Source organism: Rutidosis leptorrhynchoides, chromosome 10 (assembly GCF_046630445.1).
Source record: "Rutidosis leptorrhynchoides isolate AG116_Rl617_1_P2 chromosome 10, CSIRO_AGI_Rlap_v1, whole genome shotgun sequence".
Classification (NCBI taxonomy): Eukaryota; Viridiplantae; Streptophyta; class Magnoliopsida; order Asterales; family Asteraceae; genus Rutidosis; species Rutidosis leptorrhynchoides.
In genome coordinates, this window is record NC_092342.1 from 354,130,620 (window position 1) to 354,153,184 (window position 22,565).

Sequence of the window (22,565 nt, forward strand, 5' to 3'; positions counted from 1 at the left end):
TGATGGGTGAAGTGTCGGTGTGTTAAGACACCACCAGGGGGTTAGTGATTCGACATGTTAAGTACACTAACGGATGTTGTGAACACCAATGGTCTTTCGCGAGCACCATTCCCTTGTACTATTGGTTAACCATGGTTGTGTGATTTCTGTATTAGCATACTAAATTGTGAACTATACGCTATTGGCGATGCTAGCTTATTGTGAATTGCGGATATCTGGTTTATGCATTGTGTTTGCATGGTTGTTGATTTCTAGCTCGTATGCGGTATTTGTGTAAGTGTTGTAACATCCCAGGTAACACGTTCCCTGTAGCATGATATTGTCCGCTTTGCCCGTAGGCGCACGAATTTTTCTTGACGACCAAAGACGACGAACACTTTCCCAGGAGGTCACCCATCGTGGTAGTGCACTCGTCCAAGCATGCTTAACTGCAGAGTTCTCATGAGATCTGCTGCGTTTGTGGTCCCAAAACACGTCATGCTAGGAAAGGTCTCCACACCCTTATAAGGCATGCTTCGTTCTCCTCTCCAACCGATGTGGGACGGATGTAACACGGATGTTACAATCCTCACCCCTAATGGGACACTGCATCCCTGCTGTGCACGTTTGGTCCGGGGCCTGGCTCTGATACCATTCTGTAACACCCCATCTTAACATAACCACAAATGTCCGCTTTGCCCGCAGGCGCACGACTTTTTCTTGGGGACCACACACGAGGAGCACTTTCTCAGGAGGTCACCCATCCTGATAGTGCTCTCGCCCGAGCACGCTTAACTATAATTTACTCGCACACCTGCTCTGCCTGTGGTCCCAAAACGCGTTGTGTCATTTAAGCGTGAGTATTACCTTATAATCCCATGATCACTCATGTCTGTGGACGATGTGGAATTTTCCTAGGGTGTTACATTCACCCCCTCAGGGACTCATCGTCCTCGATGAGGTTTGCCCCACCACCCCCAACGACACATGAGTGGCTTTGATACCATCTGTAACATCCCAGGTAACACGTTCCCCGTAGCATGATATTGTCCGCTTTGCCCGTAGGCGCACGAATTTTTCTTGACGACCAAAGACAACGAACACTTTCCCAGGAGGTCACCCATCCTGGTAGTGCACTCGTCCAAGCATGCTTAACTGCAGAGTTCTCATGAGATCTGTTGCGCTTGTGGTCCCAAAAAGCGTCATGCTAGGAAAGGTCTCCACACCCTTATAAGGTATGCTTCGTTCTCTTCTCCAATCGATGTGGGATGGATGTAACACGGATGTTACATAAGTAGATTATATATGTGTATGTATAATTATTGCATTCACTAAACTTCATGCTTACCCCTATCGTTGTTTACCTTTTCCTAGGTATCGTTGATGCAGAGTTACCTAGTTGCTAGACTAGGGTTGATAGACATTGCTTAAGCTTGGAGGATTAGCTTTTAGATATTGGGACGCATATTGGGGATTTGGTAGTCCCCTGGATTATGCTCTTGGTATCGCTTTGGGTTATTGAGTATTAACCCGTATTTTGTGTGATTTGGGTCATTGTTACAAATGCTTTATAATGTGTCATTTGTGTACCAAGGGTCATTATAAATTGTTAAACGTATCGTTATGATATTATGTTTTTGTTTAAAATAGAGTGGGAAACGTTATGTATTATGAACGCTTTGATGGGACCTAACTTATAAAAAAATGTGCTTCGTTTTTGGTAAACGGATATGGATCGTTACAATATTACCAATTCTAATTACTATTAGCAGTCCAATGCAATGTACGTACAAATTATAAAGTACCAGATTGGTTAGTATTTGAAGTTGGACTCGATATAAAATAACCCCAGCCCAAAAGGGCCATAAAGTTGATGTCTTTCTACAATCCCCCCAAATTTGTTTTATTCACTGCTCACTTCCATCAGAGTGAGGAAAAACCATAAACAAAGCTTCAAAAATACACTCACAAACGGTCTTCTTTATCGTTTCCATCACTAAATTATCCTAATTTACAGCTTTGTATACATAATATAACACATGGCGAGTTCATCATTATCTGATCTTTTAATTGGAACCCTGAACAACAGAGGCTGGTGCTTTCGTGATGACGATCATATCAGAACCCTAATCAAAACTAATGATATTATCGCTGCTGAATCAGATGATACGTTAACCTGGAATAATTAATCTTGATCGGAGTTAACTATCGAATTAAACTTGAAAGTTCTATGAATCTTGAAAGAACAATGGATTTTAATCGAACTTTATTGAAATTGAGTTTGTTACAATTACAAGAGGAAAGTGGAAATTGATAACTAAAAATCTAACAGACTAAATCGTTACATTGGCTTATACATGTGCAGTTAAATAATTTTGGATTCCCCTAACAGATTAATAACTCGCCGTTTGAATTGAAATGACGAGGGAGAAGAAATCATGTGCAATGCATGTGTGTTCTTATTTGCAGATGATACGTGAGTGGCATGTGACCCTAATTTGACCCCAATTTGAATATAACGTATCAATTCCTCCCCCTTTAAACCATTCTTGTCCTCAATAATCTGCAAAAACATCAAATGTAGGAAATCGTTAAGCCAATTCTTCCAGTGACTCCGAAGTAGCAGCATTAATTATACCATTTCACCATTGAATTAACCCACAAACCACTGCTCTATTACCCTTTTCATCAGCTTCCTTTCCCAGATTTTGAGCGGCATGATTGAAATTAATCCTTCATCAGTCAAATCTGATAATACTCCTATAGCCGAAACATCACCCTTGTGCTCTTTGAGCTGTGACACGTGAAATACGGGATGAATTTGAGCTGTAGCAGGTAATTGAAGTTTATAAGCAACTTCACCTACTTTAGCCACCACTTGAAATGGTCCATAATACTTAGGGGATAGCTTGCTGTACTTGTGTGACGTAGAGTAACTTGTCTGTGTGGCTGCAGTTTAACATAAACCCAAGTACCCACTTTAAAAAATCTGTCAGTCCTCTTCTTATCAGCCAAACTTTTCATCCTGTCTTGAGCCCTCTTTAACTGAAACTTAAGAACAGTCAAAGCATGTTCTCTGGCAGTCAATGAACGATCTACAGGTTCAACTTGACTATCTTTAGTAGTATAGACTATAGGAATTAGTGTTGGTTAACCATGAACCACTTCATATGGTGTGGTATGAATGGAAGTGTGGTAGTTGGTATTGTACCAATATTCTGCCAAAGCCAACCACTTGGTCCAATTTTTAGGATTATCACTAGTCATACACCTAAGATAAACACCTAAGCATCTATTTACCACATCTGTTTGACCATATGTTTGTGGATGGTAAGAAGTAGACATGTTGAGCTTAACCTGCAAATGCTTGAATAATTCTTTCCAAAAAGTACTGAGGAATATCTTATCCCTATCACTCACAATTACTTTGAGCAGCCCATGTAACTTGTACAGATTGTCAAGGAAGCATTGTGCCACAGTAGATGCAGTAAAGGGGTGTGCTAGAGCCATAAAATGGGCATACTTACTTAACCTATCCACCACAACAAATATGACAGATTTACCTTGTGACAATGGAAGTCCTTCTATGAAGTCCATAGATACCTCTGTCCAGATAGTAGTTGGTATAGGGAGTGGTTGTTGCAACCCTGGATACCTAGCCAAATCTTCTTTGCATCTTTGATAGATAGTTTATTACCTCACATGTTCTTTAACCTGTTTCCTCATATACTTGCAATAGAAAAAAGTTTTGAGCTTTTGCATTGTAGAATTTACACCAGAGTGACCACCATGAGGAGTGGCATGAAAGTAATTGATGAGTTCCGCTCTCAATGGACCATTTGCACCCACTACCAGCCTTCTTTTTCTTTTCAAGTAACCATCTTGCCACACCTAATGTTTAACTGAGTCTTCACCACTACCCAAATTAGGTATAAGAGCCTGCAAATCCACATCTTGTGCAACACTAGCCCGAGTTCTAGCATACATGTCACTGGTGATACTTGTAACTTGGATATGAAACAAGGCAGTTGTGCCTTGAACTCTTGATAGGGCATCTGTTGCACAATTTTCACTTTCGTTTTTTATACACAATTTCATAATCAAACCCAATCAACTTAGGTAACCACTTGGTTTGAGTAGGGGTAGATAACATTTGATCTAGCAGATGTCTGAGACTAATGTGGGCTATTTTAATGATGAAATGGTGGTCAAACAAGTAACCCTTCCACTTGTTAATTGCCTGTACAGTAGCCAGAAACTCTCTATCATAAGTAAATAAAGCTTGTTGTCTTTGTGAAAGTACCTTACTCATGAAAGCAATTGGGTAGCCTGCTTGTTGTAGAACTGCACCAATATCTACCCCGAAAGCATTGGTTTCAATAACAAAACATTGATTAAAATCAGGTAGAGCCAACACTGGTGCCTCTTGCATTTTCTATTTAAGCTCATTAAAGGCACTTGTAGCCAAATCTGACCAAAGGAATGAATCTTTTTTGAGTAACAGTGTTAAAGATCTACTTATCACAGCATAATTCCTTATAAATCTTCTATAATACCATGTCAATCCCAAAAAACTTCTCAACTGCTTTAATGTTTTTGGCATTGGCCAACTAGCCATAGCTTCTATCTTGGTTGGATCAGTAGAGACCCCATCAGCAGAAATAAAATGGCCCAGATATTCCACCTTTGGAGTACAAAATACACACTTGGATCTTTTTGCTAACAAGGTATTCTGCCTCATCACTTCTAATACCAATCTTAAGTTGTAACGACCCAACTTCGTTTTACCAAAAACACGACTTATTTTTTTTTATATAAACCATCTGGACGGCGTCCAGTTATCTGGACGGCATCCAGCAGAGAAGACCAGGACGGCATCCAAGCCATTTGGACGGCGTCCAAATGAACTAAAAGTTCCTGATCAGTTTTACAAATTCACACTGGCAGAAAACCCGCTTCCCGACACTTTTAAACAAAACGGTTTTCACAACATACTATAATAATTATAATTAAGAGATTTCCTCAATAGAATCGAGTTTTACATCACAAACGTTAATTAAAAGTGTTTACAACATAAATACGGGTTAAGACTCAGTAACCCAACCCAATACCAAGAGCATAATCTCGGGGACTACCAAATCCCCAATCCGCGTCCATATCTCCAAAAGCTACCCCATCGAGCTGAAGCGCTCCTACGCATCTAGCTTAACAACTAGCTAGCTTCATAACACAATACCTGTAAAAAGGTAAACAACGAGAGGGGTAAGCATAAAGCTTAGTGAATGCAATAATTATATATATACATATATAATCTACTTACTTGCACACACTTACACAATTTCCTCATACACGCTAGCATTTTAATTAGCATACCACTGCAAAGTATAACGCTAAATCTCCGATAATACAAGCTAGCACAACAATAGCATATAACACGAGAAATACAATATGCTACACTACAACACATAAAACATTGATGTTCACAACATCCATTAGTATTCAAGTCCCAAGGCTAGCCCAACGAATGGTATCGTCAACATCGAACTTAATCCCCATTCGTCCTAATAAATGTGGTATCGTCAACTTCGAACTTAAACCCACATATGAGGTATCGTCAACATCGAACTTAAACCCTCATCATACAAACGTCACTACAATAGTGGTATGGCTTCGTCAACATCGAACTTTAAATCCATACATGAGGTATCGTCAACATCGAACTTAAACCCTCATCAAAACGAACAAACAATATACTCTAGGATATGGTATCGTCAACATCAAACTTTAACCCATACCCCACAAGCAAATAAATCATATACATACATATATAATTATTCCACTCACCTTGGAATGCCCGCACAAGTCATGTATAACATGATCTCCGTCCTCAAATCCGAGCAAGTAACCACCTATATCACACACATGCACAATATACACATAAATAGCCATTCTCTAAAAGAGAATCCAACACAAACATCCCTTAACAGAGGGATTACACCTTGCTCGCCAAAACCCGTCCATTTAACACCTAATGGACACAAACCAACTACCACTTAGGGTGGTAATTTAAACCCACTCAACAAAGTACAATTTAACCCAAAATTATACTTGACACCAATTAGACCAACATAGGTCTTAACACTAAATTACTACTTAGGTAGTAATCATTTCAAACGTCATTTACACCAAAACCCCAATACATGCAACATTGACCCATATTGCTTATGACCACGTTTGACTTATGTTAAAATATTATTTTAATCCAAAATTACTTCTCGCGACTAATTACACCCAAAAACATCATTTAACACTTAACAAAGACGTTTAACATCCATTTAATCCAAATTAGTGTCATCATCAATTTTGACCCAACTCAAAGTCAACCCATTTTGACATACGTCCCAAAAATGCCCAAACTAACCAATAATCACTAGCACAAGTGAAAATGGCCCTAATACACCAATTAAACTAAATCACAAGTGATAAACACTTAGCTCACCCAATTTGACACATAAACCCTAATTTTGACCCATTTCAAAATTAGTCAACCCAAATACACCCAAAAGGGTTCCAACACTTCCAATATCACTAAACTAAGTGATTACACCCAAAACCAAAGCCTAATCATGACCAAAACGTCAATCAACCCAAAACCCGCCATGTATCAAAAATAACTAGTTTCCATAAACCCACTTCATCATCTAAATGGGTTTTACAACTAAAAAGCTCAAAACCCTAACTTGAATATGGAATCATAAAGATGAAATTTCGGAGTTACAACTTACCGACACTACCAAAATGTAGCCATGAACGAGGTGAACAACTTTAACTCTTGAGACCCGACCCGAATCACACTTCTTCTTCTCCAAATCCCCAACTCTCTCTCTAGAACCTCTCTCTCTCTCACTAGGGTTGATGAGAGTGTTTGGGAAGGTGAAAATGATCCAAAAGTGGATCTAAAGCTGATATTAAAGCCACCAATCAATCCACAAGTGAAAAGACCAAAGTACCCCTTTTAATTTAAGTAAAATACATTTGCTGGCCCGTCAGGCCTTTTGGACGGCGTTCAAAAAGGTTGGACGGCGTCCAAATCAACTGGATCAGTTTTCTGAACTTGTTTTGGTCGTAACTTTCAAACCCGTAACTCCGTTTTTGATGAATCAAATATCGTTGAAAACGGAATTGAGATTTACTATCCAATGGTAAGGTTTTGGAACATCAACTCAAATTTTATGTGGGATCTAAATATATGCTTACACGCCTCGTAATTTTAATGACGTCCAAAATAACGCGTAACTAAAAAACAGGGTGTTACATAAGTGCACCAAGTGATCTGTCATGCTTGAGCTATAAACCAAGATATCATCAAAAAACACCAATGTAAACCTTCTCAAAAAAGGTTTAAAAACATCATTCATCAAAGCTTGAAAACTTGATGGTGCATTAGTTAAACCAAATGGTATAACTAGGAACTCATAGTGTCCTTCATTTGTTCTAAGTGCAGCCTTGTATATGTCATCTTCATGCGTCCTGATCTGGTGGTAACCAGATCTCAAGTCCAGTTTAGAGTACACTGCTAACCCACTTAGCTCATCAATGAGCTCTTCAATAATAGGGATAGGGAACCTATCTTTGACAGTCTTAGCATTAAGCTCTCTATAATCTATGCACATCCTCCAGGTTCTATCCTTCTTCTTAACCATGACTATAGGTGAGGCAAATGGACTCCGACTTGCTATAATCACTCCATTATCTAGGAGTTCAGTCACCATGGACTCTATATCATCTTTCTGTGAAGGTGGAAGCCTATAGGGTCTTATGTTTACTGGTTGTGAACCTTCTATAAGTGGAATCCTATGATCATAATGTCTCTTAGGTGGTAGGGTAGTAGGTTCAGTAAACACATCAGAGTATTCATCCAGTAATTGTGTGATACATTCATCTAAGTCTTCCTTTTGAGTAGTCATGTGCCACATCTCAACTAGGTAAATGCAAACAGACATAACATTGAGTTGAGCTGCATGTTTCTCTTCATTTCTATGCATCCTTTTACCATTAACCAGTTGTACTTTTGATCTTTTTCCCCTAAGCTCAACCCTGTGTTCATTGTAGTTGAATGTCATTTGGAGTTGATCAAAATTCTAGACTATATCACCCAAGAATTTAAGCCATTGTATACCCAAAACCATTTCACAACTACCGATTGGTAAGATTAGAACATCTCTAACAAATGTTTCACCACTAATCTTCCAGTTGAGAGCTTCACATACCCCTGTACTGAACATTGTATCACCCCCAGGTATCATAACAGGTATGGATTCAACATTTTTAAGCATACAACCCAATTTCTTAGCCACATTAATATCCAAAAATTTCTGAGTACTTCCTGAATCTATGAGAATTTGAACTTCTTTCTTGTTGACCAACCCAGTAACTCTCATAGTTTGGTAGTCACTTGTTCCAGTTAGAGCATTCAATGAGATATAAGGTACACTTCCAGTTGAATTTGATACATGCTCTTCATCTTCTTCTTCAGTTATGATATAACAACCCTCACAATTCCGTTCTGAAATGACCAAAATGCCCTAGGAGTTTTTCATCTGTTCAATCGATTTAGGGTTGTTATCCGTTACGACCTATGAACTAAAAATTTATGCTCTCATTAAATGACCGTATTTATTATTAAAACCCTAATCTTGTAAACCCTGACACTAATAATAATTTAATAAAATAAGCTAAATGTAATATTAACTGTGACATTATATAAACTTTAAACTAATATAAACTAGTCGGGACCAAATTAAAAATTTATAAAAGTTAGGGACTAATAATTAAATAAAATGTATTTTAAATAACATGTAACTTTAATAATAATAAGTATTATAAAAAAAATAATAATATATATGTATAAATTTAAAATGCCGGTTCATAAAAAAATAATAAGTAATATAACAATAACAAATGTAGGGGTCGGTTTTTAGAAAAAAAAAATAGGAAACTAATGCTTGATCACTAAGCAAAACCAAACCAAATTTAATCCTAACTCTAATCCTTGAGCACCAAGTGATTCATGAATCCTAAATAAATCACAACTCATGTTAATTATCTATAAATAGGCTCAAGTTTTTCTCATAATATGCATCACCAATTAAACTCAAAAACCCTATACTTATAGCTTTTTTTTAGTCGACAGATTTGGCAACATTATCCTCATCCTTGTCGACGGAAAAACCAGCTCTCCAACAGCCTTTAAACTTACAACCTGCATCGATTTCTAAACCCTTCAACACTGCTGTTTAGTCGACTATAAACCCCTCAAAATCAGCCACTTAAATCTCCACTTTTCTGCAGCAACTTGCAGTCGACAACAACCCTCACACGCCACTGTTTTGCTGCGTTTTTGCAGCTCACCACCACCGCCACCTATAGCAGATTTTCGGCTATCAAACCGCCACCCAAAATAGTCCCAAACTGCCCTCCTATAGCCCCGTTGCTGTTACAAAACGCCACCCAACAGCCCTTTTTCTGCTGTTTTTCTGTTGCAATTCGTCACCCAAACATCGCCTCAAAACGTCCCCAAAACTGCTCCTGTTGCTGCTGTTCTGCGTGACCCAAACCAGGCCAAAAACCCGCTCGTTTGGTCACTCTGTTGCTGTGTTTTCGACCATTAAACACTACCTAAACCACCCTTGTTTGCTGCTGTAAACCGCCCCACGTACAGCTCAAAAGTCGCGGGTGTTGCTGTTTCTTTCCTGCTGTCACTGAGTGATAAAAATAGCCCAAAACCTTTCTCTTTTGGTTCGTTTTTGCTGCTGGGATTTTCTGTTCTGTGTTGGTTCATAATCACCACCTTTTTCTTGATCTTAATCCTAGTAAGATATCCCTAAATCCTAACCTGATGTTACTTATTAATTTATTACTTTAAAGAATTATGTTGATTAATTATGATCTTGTTTATGAAGTTAAAGTATTATGAATATGAACTATAAATAATTAAATTGATCATGAGACTAGATAATAATAAATAGTTAAAGGTTTATAAATATGATGAATATGATTAATAAGTTAAGTAAGATAAATAATAGTTAAAGATGATGAGTTTGGATGTGATTAGTAAAAAAAAGGGATTATGATTAATAGATGAAGTATAGATTGAATAAGATTAAGTATGAAATATGATCATGGATTTTGTACTTGATATAGTTAATACGATTAAGAATTATGATTAATCTAGTTCATGATTAGGATTAGTTGTTTAATAAAAGATTATGATTAATAAGATTTAACATGTTAGGGTTGTAAGTATCATCTTAATAATATGGTAAATGCAATTAAAAGGATTATGATTTTATGTAATTGAAAAAGGTAGGAGATTAATTAGTTGTTATAATGAAAGGTTGGTTGTTTGATTAATAAGTTATGATTTTATGTGATGATTAGTTTAAGATTATGATAAAGGGTTATGATTATGTATTATTAAAGTAATTATGATCGTGGTGTACGTGCATGCATGCATGAATGCTTACGTACGTACGTGCATGTATACACTGTATGTATATGTGTGTGTGTATATGTAAGTATATACATACGTATATATGTATGTGTATATATGTATGTATATGTACGTGTGTATGTATGTATGAATGTGTATTATATAAGTTATATAAGATTAGAAAATAATAAAAAGTAGTAAGGATTATATATATGTATCATCTTACACTTATAAAAATGTAACATCTATACCTAACATATATATTATATATTATATATAATACTAATAAAGAATATATATGTATGTATCATATAGGTATATTCATACAAGTATACATAATAGTTGAATAATTAAAGACTAATAATACTATTATTAGTATAATTTATATACATATCTATATAGTAACACTTAAGTACACTAAGTATATTATCACTTATATAAATATAACTATTCTCGAGAACGGTCACTGTTAATATAGTTTGCTATATTAATAAACAAACTTTATGTCTATTAGACATTAACTAATCGAACATTACATCTCAAGGTTGAGATCTCCGATTTCATACTCCGTTCATACTTCTTGCGTGGAATATCTTACTTGCTACTAAGGTGAACTTCATAGCCCCACTTTTTAACTATCTTTATATACTTATTTTAAACTTTGGGGTGAGACACATGCTTGCTTTTAAACTGTTTTACGCTTAGACACAAGTACATGAAAACTTTTTTTTATTAGTTCAAACTGTGCTGCATGCTTTGATTCATGCTAAATCCCTGCCATGATATCGTTAATTGCTACGTATAAATGCAAACTTAGTTATTGTGAGTAGGCCTATTGAGAGCGACGTCTCTAACCATTTGACCACTGGTCTTTCGTTACATAATAATGATTTAACGACACAAACAAATACAGTGATCATGGGGTAACTTTGTTTAGTCTCGATATCATACACCTCAGCACTACTACCGAACTGATTGAATTTTATTATTAAATCTTGTGGTCTAAAAACTTGTTATAATTATTAAACCTATGTTGTTCACTCAACCATTTTGGTTGACACTTTAAGCATGTTTTGTCTCAGGTACTTAGATATATTACTTCCGCTGTAGAACTCTGCTGTTACTTAGAAGTCAAGCCAATCACTGGGACCAGCGTTAATATCCGCGTCAATGGCGATTTTGGCGGGGTGTTACATATGACCTGCTCTAAATCTTTAATTTCTTCATCAGGATCACACTCAGCAGCTAAGACTTCTAAAGCATAGAGTTGGCCTGAGCACTTGTGACAAGGTACATATTTTTTATCACAATAAAAGCATAGGTTCTTGGCCCTTTTTTCTTCAATTTCTTTTGTGTTAACTGCTTCCTTCCACCCAACTGGCCTGCTGGTTTATTGTGGGTGTGAGTTGGATTCGTGATGGCTAATGGTGGATTGATTGTGGTTGCAGGGTTGTTTTTGGTATAATTGTTGGTATTGTAGTAAGGTTTAGGATTATAATTGCTGGTATTGTTCCTTGAAGTAGGAAGGATGGGAGCATGCCTTTTCTTTATGATAGTAATGGCTTCATTCTGCAACCTTGCTAAACTCATAGCATCATCAAGTGATTTAGGGTTGAACATCCTCACAGGCATTTCTATCTCCTTCTGTAACCCTGCTAAATACCAACTAATTGATTGTTGTTCATTAATGTCCACCTTGTTTAAGAGCACCTTAAATTCATCATTATAAGCTTGTAAGGTGTCTGTGTGTCTGAGATTCTTGATTTCAGCCAATGGATCCTCAATGCTTGTACTAAATCTTTTTAGTACAGCTTATTGATATACATCCCATGACACTTATTGCCCATGCTTCTTGACATATTATTGATTCCAAACTAAAGCCTTTTTATGCAAATGAATAGACACAATCCTTATCTTATCATCATCTTCAACCTCATCTATTGAAAAGTATTGATTGCATCTGTATAGCCAACCTTTGACATCATCACCTTCAAATTTTGGAAAATCTAATTTGGTTAATCTGGTCATTTGTTGACCTGCAACACCTCTTCTGTGTGTTCCCTCTCCAATTTTAAGCCTATTGACTTCTGTAGTCAGATACTGTTATTGCTGGATGACATATTCTACCTTGTGATTGATCGATCCTGTCATTGCATCAATTCGAGTATTGAACTGAGTAGCCATGTCTTGTATTGAACGAGTGAGATTGGTGATTGCAGCTTGAACAGCTTCTTGCATGACGTCATCATTATTTGTTCTGGTGTTCATCATTGTTGAATTGAATTGAATTGTTTCAAGATCGAAGCTCTGATACCAATTGATACGTTAACCTGGAATAATTAATCTTGATTAGAGTTAACTATCGAATTAAACCTGAAAGTTCTATGAATCTAGAAAGAACAATGGAGTTTAATCGAACTTTATTGAAATTGAGTTTGTTACATTTACAAGAGGAAAGTGGGAATTGATAACTGAAAATCTAACAGACTAAATCGTTACATTAGCTTATATATGTACAGTTAACTAATTTTGGATTCCCCTAATAGATTAACAACTCGCCGTTTGAATTGAAATGACGAGGAAGAAGAAATCATGTGCAATGCACGTGTGTTCTTATTTGCAGATGACACGTGAGTGGCATGTGACCCTAATTTGACCCCAATTTGAATATAACGTAGCATCGGAGCTCTGTAACATCGACTTACGGGCAATTAGAGTTAAATCCTTACTCGATTTATCCACCCGAAGTAAATCCAATCATTTATCTGGCCCCAAAGTTCTCCAGGTATCACTTGGAAACATGATACAACAAAAAAAAATTAGTATATCGATATCTGTTTGCTAAATTAAGCCTAGATATATATATTTTCATGTGAAATTTTCTGATATTTGCAAAATTTTAAATGTATGCGTGATTTGAAACGTTTCCCATATGCAGCTTCTGATATAATTTGTTACATCACTAGTAAATTTATCATAAGAACCGTTGTTTGTGTGTGTGTTTTTTAGATATTGTAATGGAAATGTGAATTTTGGTGTTTTTGTGTAGGTAGCTTCTGTGAGGGAAATTTTGTTCTTATGAGTTTGTTTTAGATTTATTTTTGTGGGTTCTTTTGAGCCAGTTGTGATAATTGATTATGTGCAAGTATATGTCGATGTATATGCATATAAAGCACTCATTTTTATGTTATTATTATTAAAGCCTATGTATGCAACATGCCAAGTTAAATGTGAAATTTTGTTGCTTTAGTTATATATGCTGATAAACCTATTACGATTGTGGTTTTCTGATTATTTACTGTAAAGAGAAGCAAGTAAAAAGTAGTTGCAAAACAAATGCATATTTATATTAATGTGATATTTACCTATAGTTATGCTTTTATTTTTTTATTTTTTATGCTATTAGTATTGGGATTATATCAAAATTTCTACTTTCTTGTGGATTAACAAGTTTGGATGTTTATATTCTTGTAAAGAGGAAACTTATTGATACAACAAAGGTATTTGAAGATGAAGCAAAAGTACCCGTAAATGTTCGAGGTAAAAGAACATAACATTTCATAAAATTTAGATCATAACTTCATTTTTATCAAATATGATTATACAGTGTAAAATTTATATCTCTTTGTACTGTTTTTTGATCATTTCAGCAATTAATGCCCCACGTGGTTTCTTGTTCGAATGGTGGACCGTATTTTGGGATATATTTATTTCCTGGTACAAACTTCATCAGGGCTCTATGGAACCTTGTGACGAGGTGAAATTTCATGATAATTAATGACATACTTATTCATTGACTTTTTGTATTAATAATCAAATGGGATTATTAAATAATTCAAGATTTTAGATTAATGATCTAAGAATCTCGTTAATGATAGGCTATTAGAATACTGCAAATGATACATCAGCTACAAGAAAGTCAACATCAAACGCAGATAGTCAACACAAACGATGCTCTGAATGTGTTAAATCCTATGAGACAACTAATTCAAAAGGTATCGAATGTGGTTATATATATATATATATATATATATATATATATATATATATATATATATATATATATATATATATATATATATATATATAAACTATTTCTAATGGATTGTTAAATATTGTTTATGGTGTGTTTGTATATAGCAATGGTATGGTGGTAATTTGGGCGTGGTGCTAAATCCGTCTAACTCGGTGAATCCTCTATTGATTGAAAGTCAAAAACAAGCTTTGGTAAATGTTTGTATTGTTTAAATTTTTGTTTATTGTTGTGGTGTATAATTTTAGTTGCTAACTAATGTTTTTTTATTGGTGTAACAGCATATATAAGTAGTTTGGTGGGTCCCTTTGTCAATCAGAATGGTCAAGGTATGCTCAAAAATAACCCAATACTTACACACACATGAAACACTAATATGAGTGAAGTTTTAAGTGTAAAACAATAGATGCAATTCATTCGGGCCCACATGTAATGTTTTATACTTTAAAATGAAAATTGGGCTCAAATTGATTTGATTATGACATAAAATTTGGATCATGTTTAACCAAATTTTGTTTGTATGTTGTAACAGCAACTGGAGTGTTGAATAATATCCCTTTAAAAGGATGGTGAGCATAAAGTTCAAGCTTACGTCACACTAGATGGCTGGTTATATGGGTGGGCCATGTGGGTCGATTTCATCAGCAGCAGGGTGCACTACAGGGCCCACAAGTATTGTATCAACATGAAATGGTCCAGGCTTTGAATTAAAAGTCAAATGGAGGGTCAACTTAGTCAAACTGATAGTTAATTTCAGCCTCCATTGAAAAAAAATGACAAAGCAACTGTAAATTGTAAATAGCTCAGAAACTGTAAACTGCAAATATTATGCTAAATCCAATATAATTCATTCATCAACATGATGAATTAGAATTATTTGCTGATTACACCACAAAGAATAAGAACGGTGTATTAAAGACAAAATCTCAAACTTAGAAAGACAAATTGAAAAAAAAAAAAAGATGCAAATGTGACATTTGTCTGTCTTGTTGTACTCTCCATAAATGAAACTTTTAAAAGTTAACAAAAAACCCAAAATTATTTTCATCAAATGTAATGAAACTTTTAAATGTTTGAAACTAAAAGTTTTAGTTTTTACCTCATCTTCAGCCTCAATATCATATGTTCTGCTGCTTTCGTAACCCACCATTTTATATGGAACTTCACCCTATACAAAATCAATCAATGGGTCACCCCTAATCAAATTGATGTTTCTTTATTATTGTTATTTTATATACTAAAAGTTGTGAATATTGATGTCCTTGCAGAAAAAAAAATGTCGTTTCATTCCTTGCTTTCACACCAGAAATTTACACCCTGCCCCCCCCCCCCCACCCCAAGATTTCAATAAACACAATTTTTCAGGGGTATAACTCGTAAATTTTTAGGGTTTAAAATGTAAATTTATTTTTTATTTAATTCAAAAAAACAAAGCTCACTATTAACTTCAGCGAGCCTTATCTTCCTACCTGACGCGAGTTAATTTTCACCGCTACCACCATTAAACTTGAAATAATTTTTCGAACAAAACGAGACTAACTACGTTTGAAACGGATAATTTTTCAAAAATGGTACGCGCACCTATGTCTAAAACGAGTATTAACACATGTGTCGTTTCCCCTTCTGTACATACACAACTCTACGTTAAATATGAGTATGCAGGCCGAAAGCCCTTGCCGCATCGCGCGGGCCGAACCGGGCTAGTTATAATTATAATCATTTGTAAATGAAACCAAAAGTTGTAGTTTTACCTCATCATCTTCATCCTCACTATTATCATCATCAAATATCATACTTTGGTCACGTAAAACTGTATATGAAAGAGCCTATACCAAATAAATGAATGGAATCAAATTAATTATTAATCTTTTTTATTTTATAATAGTCATAGTCATAGTCATAGTCATAGTAATAATAATAGTAATAGTAATAATAATAGTCATAGTCATAGCCATAGTCATAGTCATAGTCATAGTCATAGTAATACTAATTGTAATAGTAATATTAATAGTAACAACGAAGAATATAGTTTAACCTTTTTGAACAGCTGATAAGCTTTACCCAGGTAAAGCTCCTTTAAAGACAAACTCATCCCCCCTAAATTAATTGAAAACCTACACACACAATAAAATAAAATAAATTTATATAAAATAATTAAATTAATTCTAAATAATTAAATATTCAATCTTACCTTTCATGTACACTTGTATGATAATGTCATGCTTCAAAGTAGGAATGACATTTGTAGAAACATTTAGATTTATAGGTCTACCCATGATGTCACCATTTTTGATGAAAATTACAATTCTTGAATTCAAAGATATGTCACAGCCAAGGACGTCTTTCTTATTGATGAACTTGTCCCCAAATATTGTTCTTTCCTTGATCTACCAAAATACAGCAATCCGTGATATCCGTTATAGATATAACTGCGTTGTTTAAACCTATTAAAATTCCTGCAATAATAATAATAATAATAATAATAGTAATAATAAATAATAAATTTATTGAATTGATTAATTTATATTTCTATCAAGATCTTCAAGATTGATTTATCGCATACCTCCTGAATGTAGTATGATCATGGGGACGAAAGTCCAGACATATCTGAATTATTTTAGTAGCCTCGAGAATTCTTATTTCGAATACGTTAATTATGCGTGAATCACAAAGGTAGATCTATCGAGGTTTACCAACCCCTCCCCGCCAACTGAAGGTATTTGTACTTCGTAAAACTGTGTACACAAAACTAAACTAAGGGTATAAGGAAGACGCGTGGGATACCATGCGCGGTGTTAAGCGTCGTAATTTGGGTGCTCATGTTATATACACTATATTGCAACTGTTTATAAACAACTGAAATCTCGTGGTCTATGCTTTTATTTATGTACTTAAGCATATGAATTCACTTAACCATTATGTAGCATGCTTATTCTCAGGTGATTAGCTTTAGTTAGCACTTTCGCAAAACAAGAGACTGGTTTAGAGGTCAACCAAGACATTGGAGTTTTAAACGTTTACTTAGCATTCAACGTTTACTTTATTGTTACGTACTTTTCTTTATTTTGGATATCTGCATTTAACTAGTTTATGCCAAACGCTTTGTAAGACAATGTTTCTTTACTTTAATAAATTAATGCTATTTTTGAAAGCATCACATATAGGGTGTGTCGACTGGACTTTGACCTCTTGGTAACACGTCCCGTAGGGATGGTAATGGATTTAAAAAAAAACCGAGATCCGGGAGTACATGCACCCGGGATGGGCGAAAAAAAATCTTTACCCGCTGGTGAGCGATGGATGTAAATTGTACCCGCTGACAGGTCACGGGTGGGTGATGGATGTAATAAATCCGTTGCTGCTAAAATCCGATCCGAAAATTCGTAGTACCCGTTTGAATAATCCACGGATATACCCGTTCTACATTGGTGGGAATCGCCACCTTGAATAAATGACCAATAGGTAATAATTTAATCCGTATAAGTTTCTACATTCCTCATACCATTTTGGTATCGAACTTTTTTAGTAACTAAAGAATCCCACAACTACACATTACATGTATTATATAATCAAAGCATGTTGTTGTTTGTTTCATTTATTAGACTATCTTAATAAATCTAATTTTTGTCTATCATTTAGTAATTCTTCAACCTACTGATTAGTTTAATTAGCAACTAAATTTTAATTGTTAATTTTAAACATTGTAGATTCGCATATATTAACAAAAAAAGTATAGTTAATATATGTTTCTCATTTTATTATATCACAAACATGGGTATATGATTGGATGATGTTTATCATATCACTTTGAATTATGTAATGATATTTATTTTTGAATACTTTAATGTAATACCCTCGCTTTGGGCCTAGTAGTAATGACCTACTTACCCTTGCGGGTTAGTATAGTGATTTTAATAACTATGTGTTTTATAATTATTGTGTATGGGATAATGTGCATTTTGTGACAAGGATCACAGAACATATTTCCTATTGTGAATTGGACTAAGAATAAATAAGTTATTAAAGATTTTGGTTTCAGATAACTGGTAAATACCCGTGTGTTATACGGAGTAGGGTTTCCTCACACTGAAGAAACCCAATTTAGATATATACGTGTACGTTTATTTAACTTACCATTTTTGGTAAGTCTAAAACCCTAAATACTCTCAACTCTTCAAATCCTTAAAATTAACAAGTGTAAATCAAATCTAGAGATTGTATGTATCAAATTCTCTGTGATTTCAGAATCAATCAGAATCAAAACAAGGTAAGTATCTTCAATTTTGATGAATTGAATTGGGTTTTATGTGAGTTTGGTTAAAATAGGTTTATAGTGATTGATTCTTGCTTTGAATGTGTCTATTATACTTGGTTATGGTTAGAAATATATTATATATGTGTTATATGGCTTTATTGAGTCATTAGATTGATCAAAACAAGCAGAAAACGAGTTTTAGGTGTAAAAAACTCAAAAACAGCGAGCTGATGTTGTTCTTCAGCATCCACATAAGTGACAGCTCAATCACACAGTTGAGCACACTTTTGAGGGCTCAACCATGCGGTTGGGGGCTCAACCGTATGGTTTATGGCTTAACCACGCGGTTGAGCAGTGGTCAGCTTTTGGTAAAATTAAAAAGGGTGTAACTTTCAAACCATAACTCCGTTTTCGACAAATAAACTATCGTTGGAATTGTCTTGAGCTCTACTTTCCAATGATAAGGTTTTAAAACACTAAATAAAACTTTGGATTGGGTGTAAAAAGCTCAAATTGCAGGTCTGCTGCTGTTCTTGATCAACCGTGCGTTTGAGGCACTCACCCGTACGAGTGAAGTGTCCATCCATGCGAGTGAGACACTAAACCTTGTGAGTGAGTTTGAAAACCACTCGTACAAGTGATAATTCATTCGTGTGAGTGAGGATACTCACCCGTACGAGTGAGCTAGTCAGCCGCACGAGTGAGACCCAATCCGTCCGAGTGACAGTGTTTGTATGTTTGGGCCAAGTGAAATTCTGACTCATTTACTGTATTGCTATGTTTATTTATTCTAATATGTAACTTGATTGAAAAGTGTACTAACTAGAGAAATGATATTCTCTGGTGATAAACGGAAAGGTGAAGGCTCAGTGATATAAAACAACTGAGTACTTGTGCTTCCAGGTGAATGGGACTATCTTTATGGATGTGATTATACAGTGACAAGTATAGTGATTTGTGCCATGCTTATGACTAGACTGTTTAGGAGTATGTGACCACTGCAGTGACTATATGTGATTATGTGCGCACCTAGTGCTAACGTCGAGGGTGTATTCTGACGTAACGTCGGTGGTGTTCCCGACGTAAGAGGTAAACTATATTTACTTTGGTGTCGGGTAATAGTGTTGGGTCCACAAATTACTGATTGGTGTATAGTGTGAACGAAGAGTGCGTAACGTCAGGAAGACTATACGATTGATTCAGTAATGGGGGCTATCGGTGGATTCTAGCTTGATCAGCTACGGGTTGTCGGTCCTCTTGTTTATGGCTTTAAGTAATTTGGTGACCAGTGCCTTTAAGCTGTGCTTGATGCTTGTAGTAATGTCCACCTAGATATTGCCATTCACTTAGCGTTATGCTAATTTCCCCACAGTGTTTTGCCCTGCAGGTGTGTATTAGCAGCTTTTGGTGGGTTTTGCGGGACAACTGAAGATATTTGACACAGTGCATAACTCTGATGTTTTATAATAAACGATATGTTTAAATGGTTCGTAGTAATAACATAACACCTGTGATTTGTGTAATCATATATTTTGGTAATTAATATATGATGTGTAATTAATAAGTATTCCGTGTAAGTGTCTTTAAAAAAATGTGTATGTAAAAAGTACGGTGTTACCAGTTGGTATCAGAGCGTAGGTTTAGCAGTATGTACACTGTGTAAGTGACATACTCCCAAACTTATGAATGTGTCTTGTCAAACATCCTAATGGAGGACAAGTGAATGTAGATATATGCACCTATGTGATTGTGGTTAGTGATAGGTACTAACGGATTATCTACAAAGAAGAATATAGTTTAACCTTTTTGAACGGCTGATAAGCTTTACCCAGGTAAAGCTCCTTTAAAGACAAACTCATCCCTCCCAAAATTAATTGAAACCCTACACATACAATAAAATAAAATAAATTTATATAAAATAATTAAATTAATTCTAAATAATTAAATATACAACCTTACCTTTCATGTACACTTGGTATGATAATGGCACGCTTCAAAGTAGGAATGACATTTGTAGAAACATTTAGATTTATAGGTCTACCCTTGATGTTACCATTTTTGGTGAAAATTACAATTCTTGAATTCAAAGATATGCCACAGCCAAGGAAGTCTTTCTTATTGATGAACTTGTCCCCAAATATTGCTCTTTCCTTGATCTACCAAAATGCAACAATCTGTGATATCCGTTATATATATAACTGTGTTGTTTAAACCTATTAAAATTCCTGCAATAACAATAATAATAATAATAATAATAATAATAATAATAATAATAATAATAATAATAATAATAATAATAATAATAATAATAATAATAATAATAATAATAATAATAATAAATAAATAAATAAATAAATAAATAAATAAATAAATAAATAAATAATAATAAATTTACTGAATTGATTAATTTATATTTCTATCAAGATCTTCAAGATTGATTTATCACATACCTCCTGAATGTAGTATGATCATGGGGAGGAAAGCCCAGACATATCTGACTTGTTTTAGTAGCCTCGAGAATTCTTATTTCGAATAAGTTAATTATACGCGAATCACAAAGGTAGATCTATCGAGGTTTACCAACCCCATCCCGCCAACTGAAGGTGTTTGTACTTCGTAAAACTGTGTACACAAAACTAAACTAAGGGTACAAGGACGAGCCGTGGGATACCATGTGTGGTTTTAAGCGTCGTAATTCGGGTGCTCATGTTATATACACTATATTGCAACTGTTTATAAACAACTGAAATCTCGTGGTCTATGCTTTTATTTATGTACTTAAACATATGAATTCACTTAACCATTATGTTAACTTGTTAGAATTCTATTTCTCAGGTAATTAGCTTTAGTTAGCATTTTCGCAAAACAAGAGACTGGTTTAGAGATCAATCATGACATTGGAGTTTTAAACGTTTACTTAGCATTCAACGTTTACTTTATTGTTACGTACTTTTAGCATTTAACTAGTTTATGCCAAATGCTTTGTAAGACAATGTTTCTTTACTTTAATAAATGAATGCTATTTTTGAAAGCATCGCATATAGAGTGTGTTGACTGGACTTTGACCTCTTGGTAACACGTCCCGTAGGGATGGTAATGGATTTAAAAAAACCGAGATCCGGGAGTACATGCACCCGTGATGGGCAGAAAAAAAATCTTTACCCGCGGGTGAGCGATGGATGTAAATTGCACCCGCTGACGGGTCACGGGTGGGTGATGGATGTAATAAATCCGTTGCTGCTAAAATTCAATCTGAAAATTCATAGTACCCGTTTGAATAATCCACGGATATATCCATTCTAATTTGGTGGGAATCGCCACCTGGAATAAATGACCAATAGGTAATAATTTAATCCATATAAGTTTCTACATTCCTCATACCATTTTGGTATCGAACTTTTTTAGTAACTAGAGAATCCCACAATTACACATTACATGTATTATATAATCAAAGCATGTTATTGTTTATTTCATTTATTAGACTATCTTAATAAATCTAATTTTTGTCTATCATTTAGTAATTCGTCAACCTACTGATTAGTTTAATTAGCAACTAAATTTTGATTGTTAATTTTAAACATTGTAGATTCACATATATTAGCAAAAAAAGTATAGTTAATATATGTTTCTCATTTTATTATATCACAAACATGGGTATATGATTGGATGATGTTTATCATGTCACTTTGAATTATGTAATGATATTTATTTTTGAATACTTTAATGTAATAACCTCGCTTTGGGCCTAGTAGTAATAACCTATTTACCCTTACGGGTTAGTATAGTGATTTTAATAATTATGTATT

The 22,565-nt window shown here is 34.9% G+C and overlaps 1 protein-coding gene across 1 annotated transcript; it reads right to left on the minus strand.

Moving 5' to 3' along the window:
* Positions 1–4,414: 4,414 nt before the first annotated feature.
* LOC139871507 (uncharacterized mitochondrial protein AtMg00860-like) lies at positions 4,415–4,720 on the minus strand. Its single transcript, XM_071859209.1, has one exon. It carries the CDS (start codon positions 4,718–4,720, stop codon positions 4,415–4,417), a length of 306 nt encoding a protein of 101 aa, XP_071715310.1.
* Between the last annotated feature and the right edge of the window lie 17,845 nt (positions 4,721–22,565).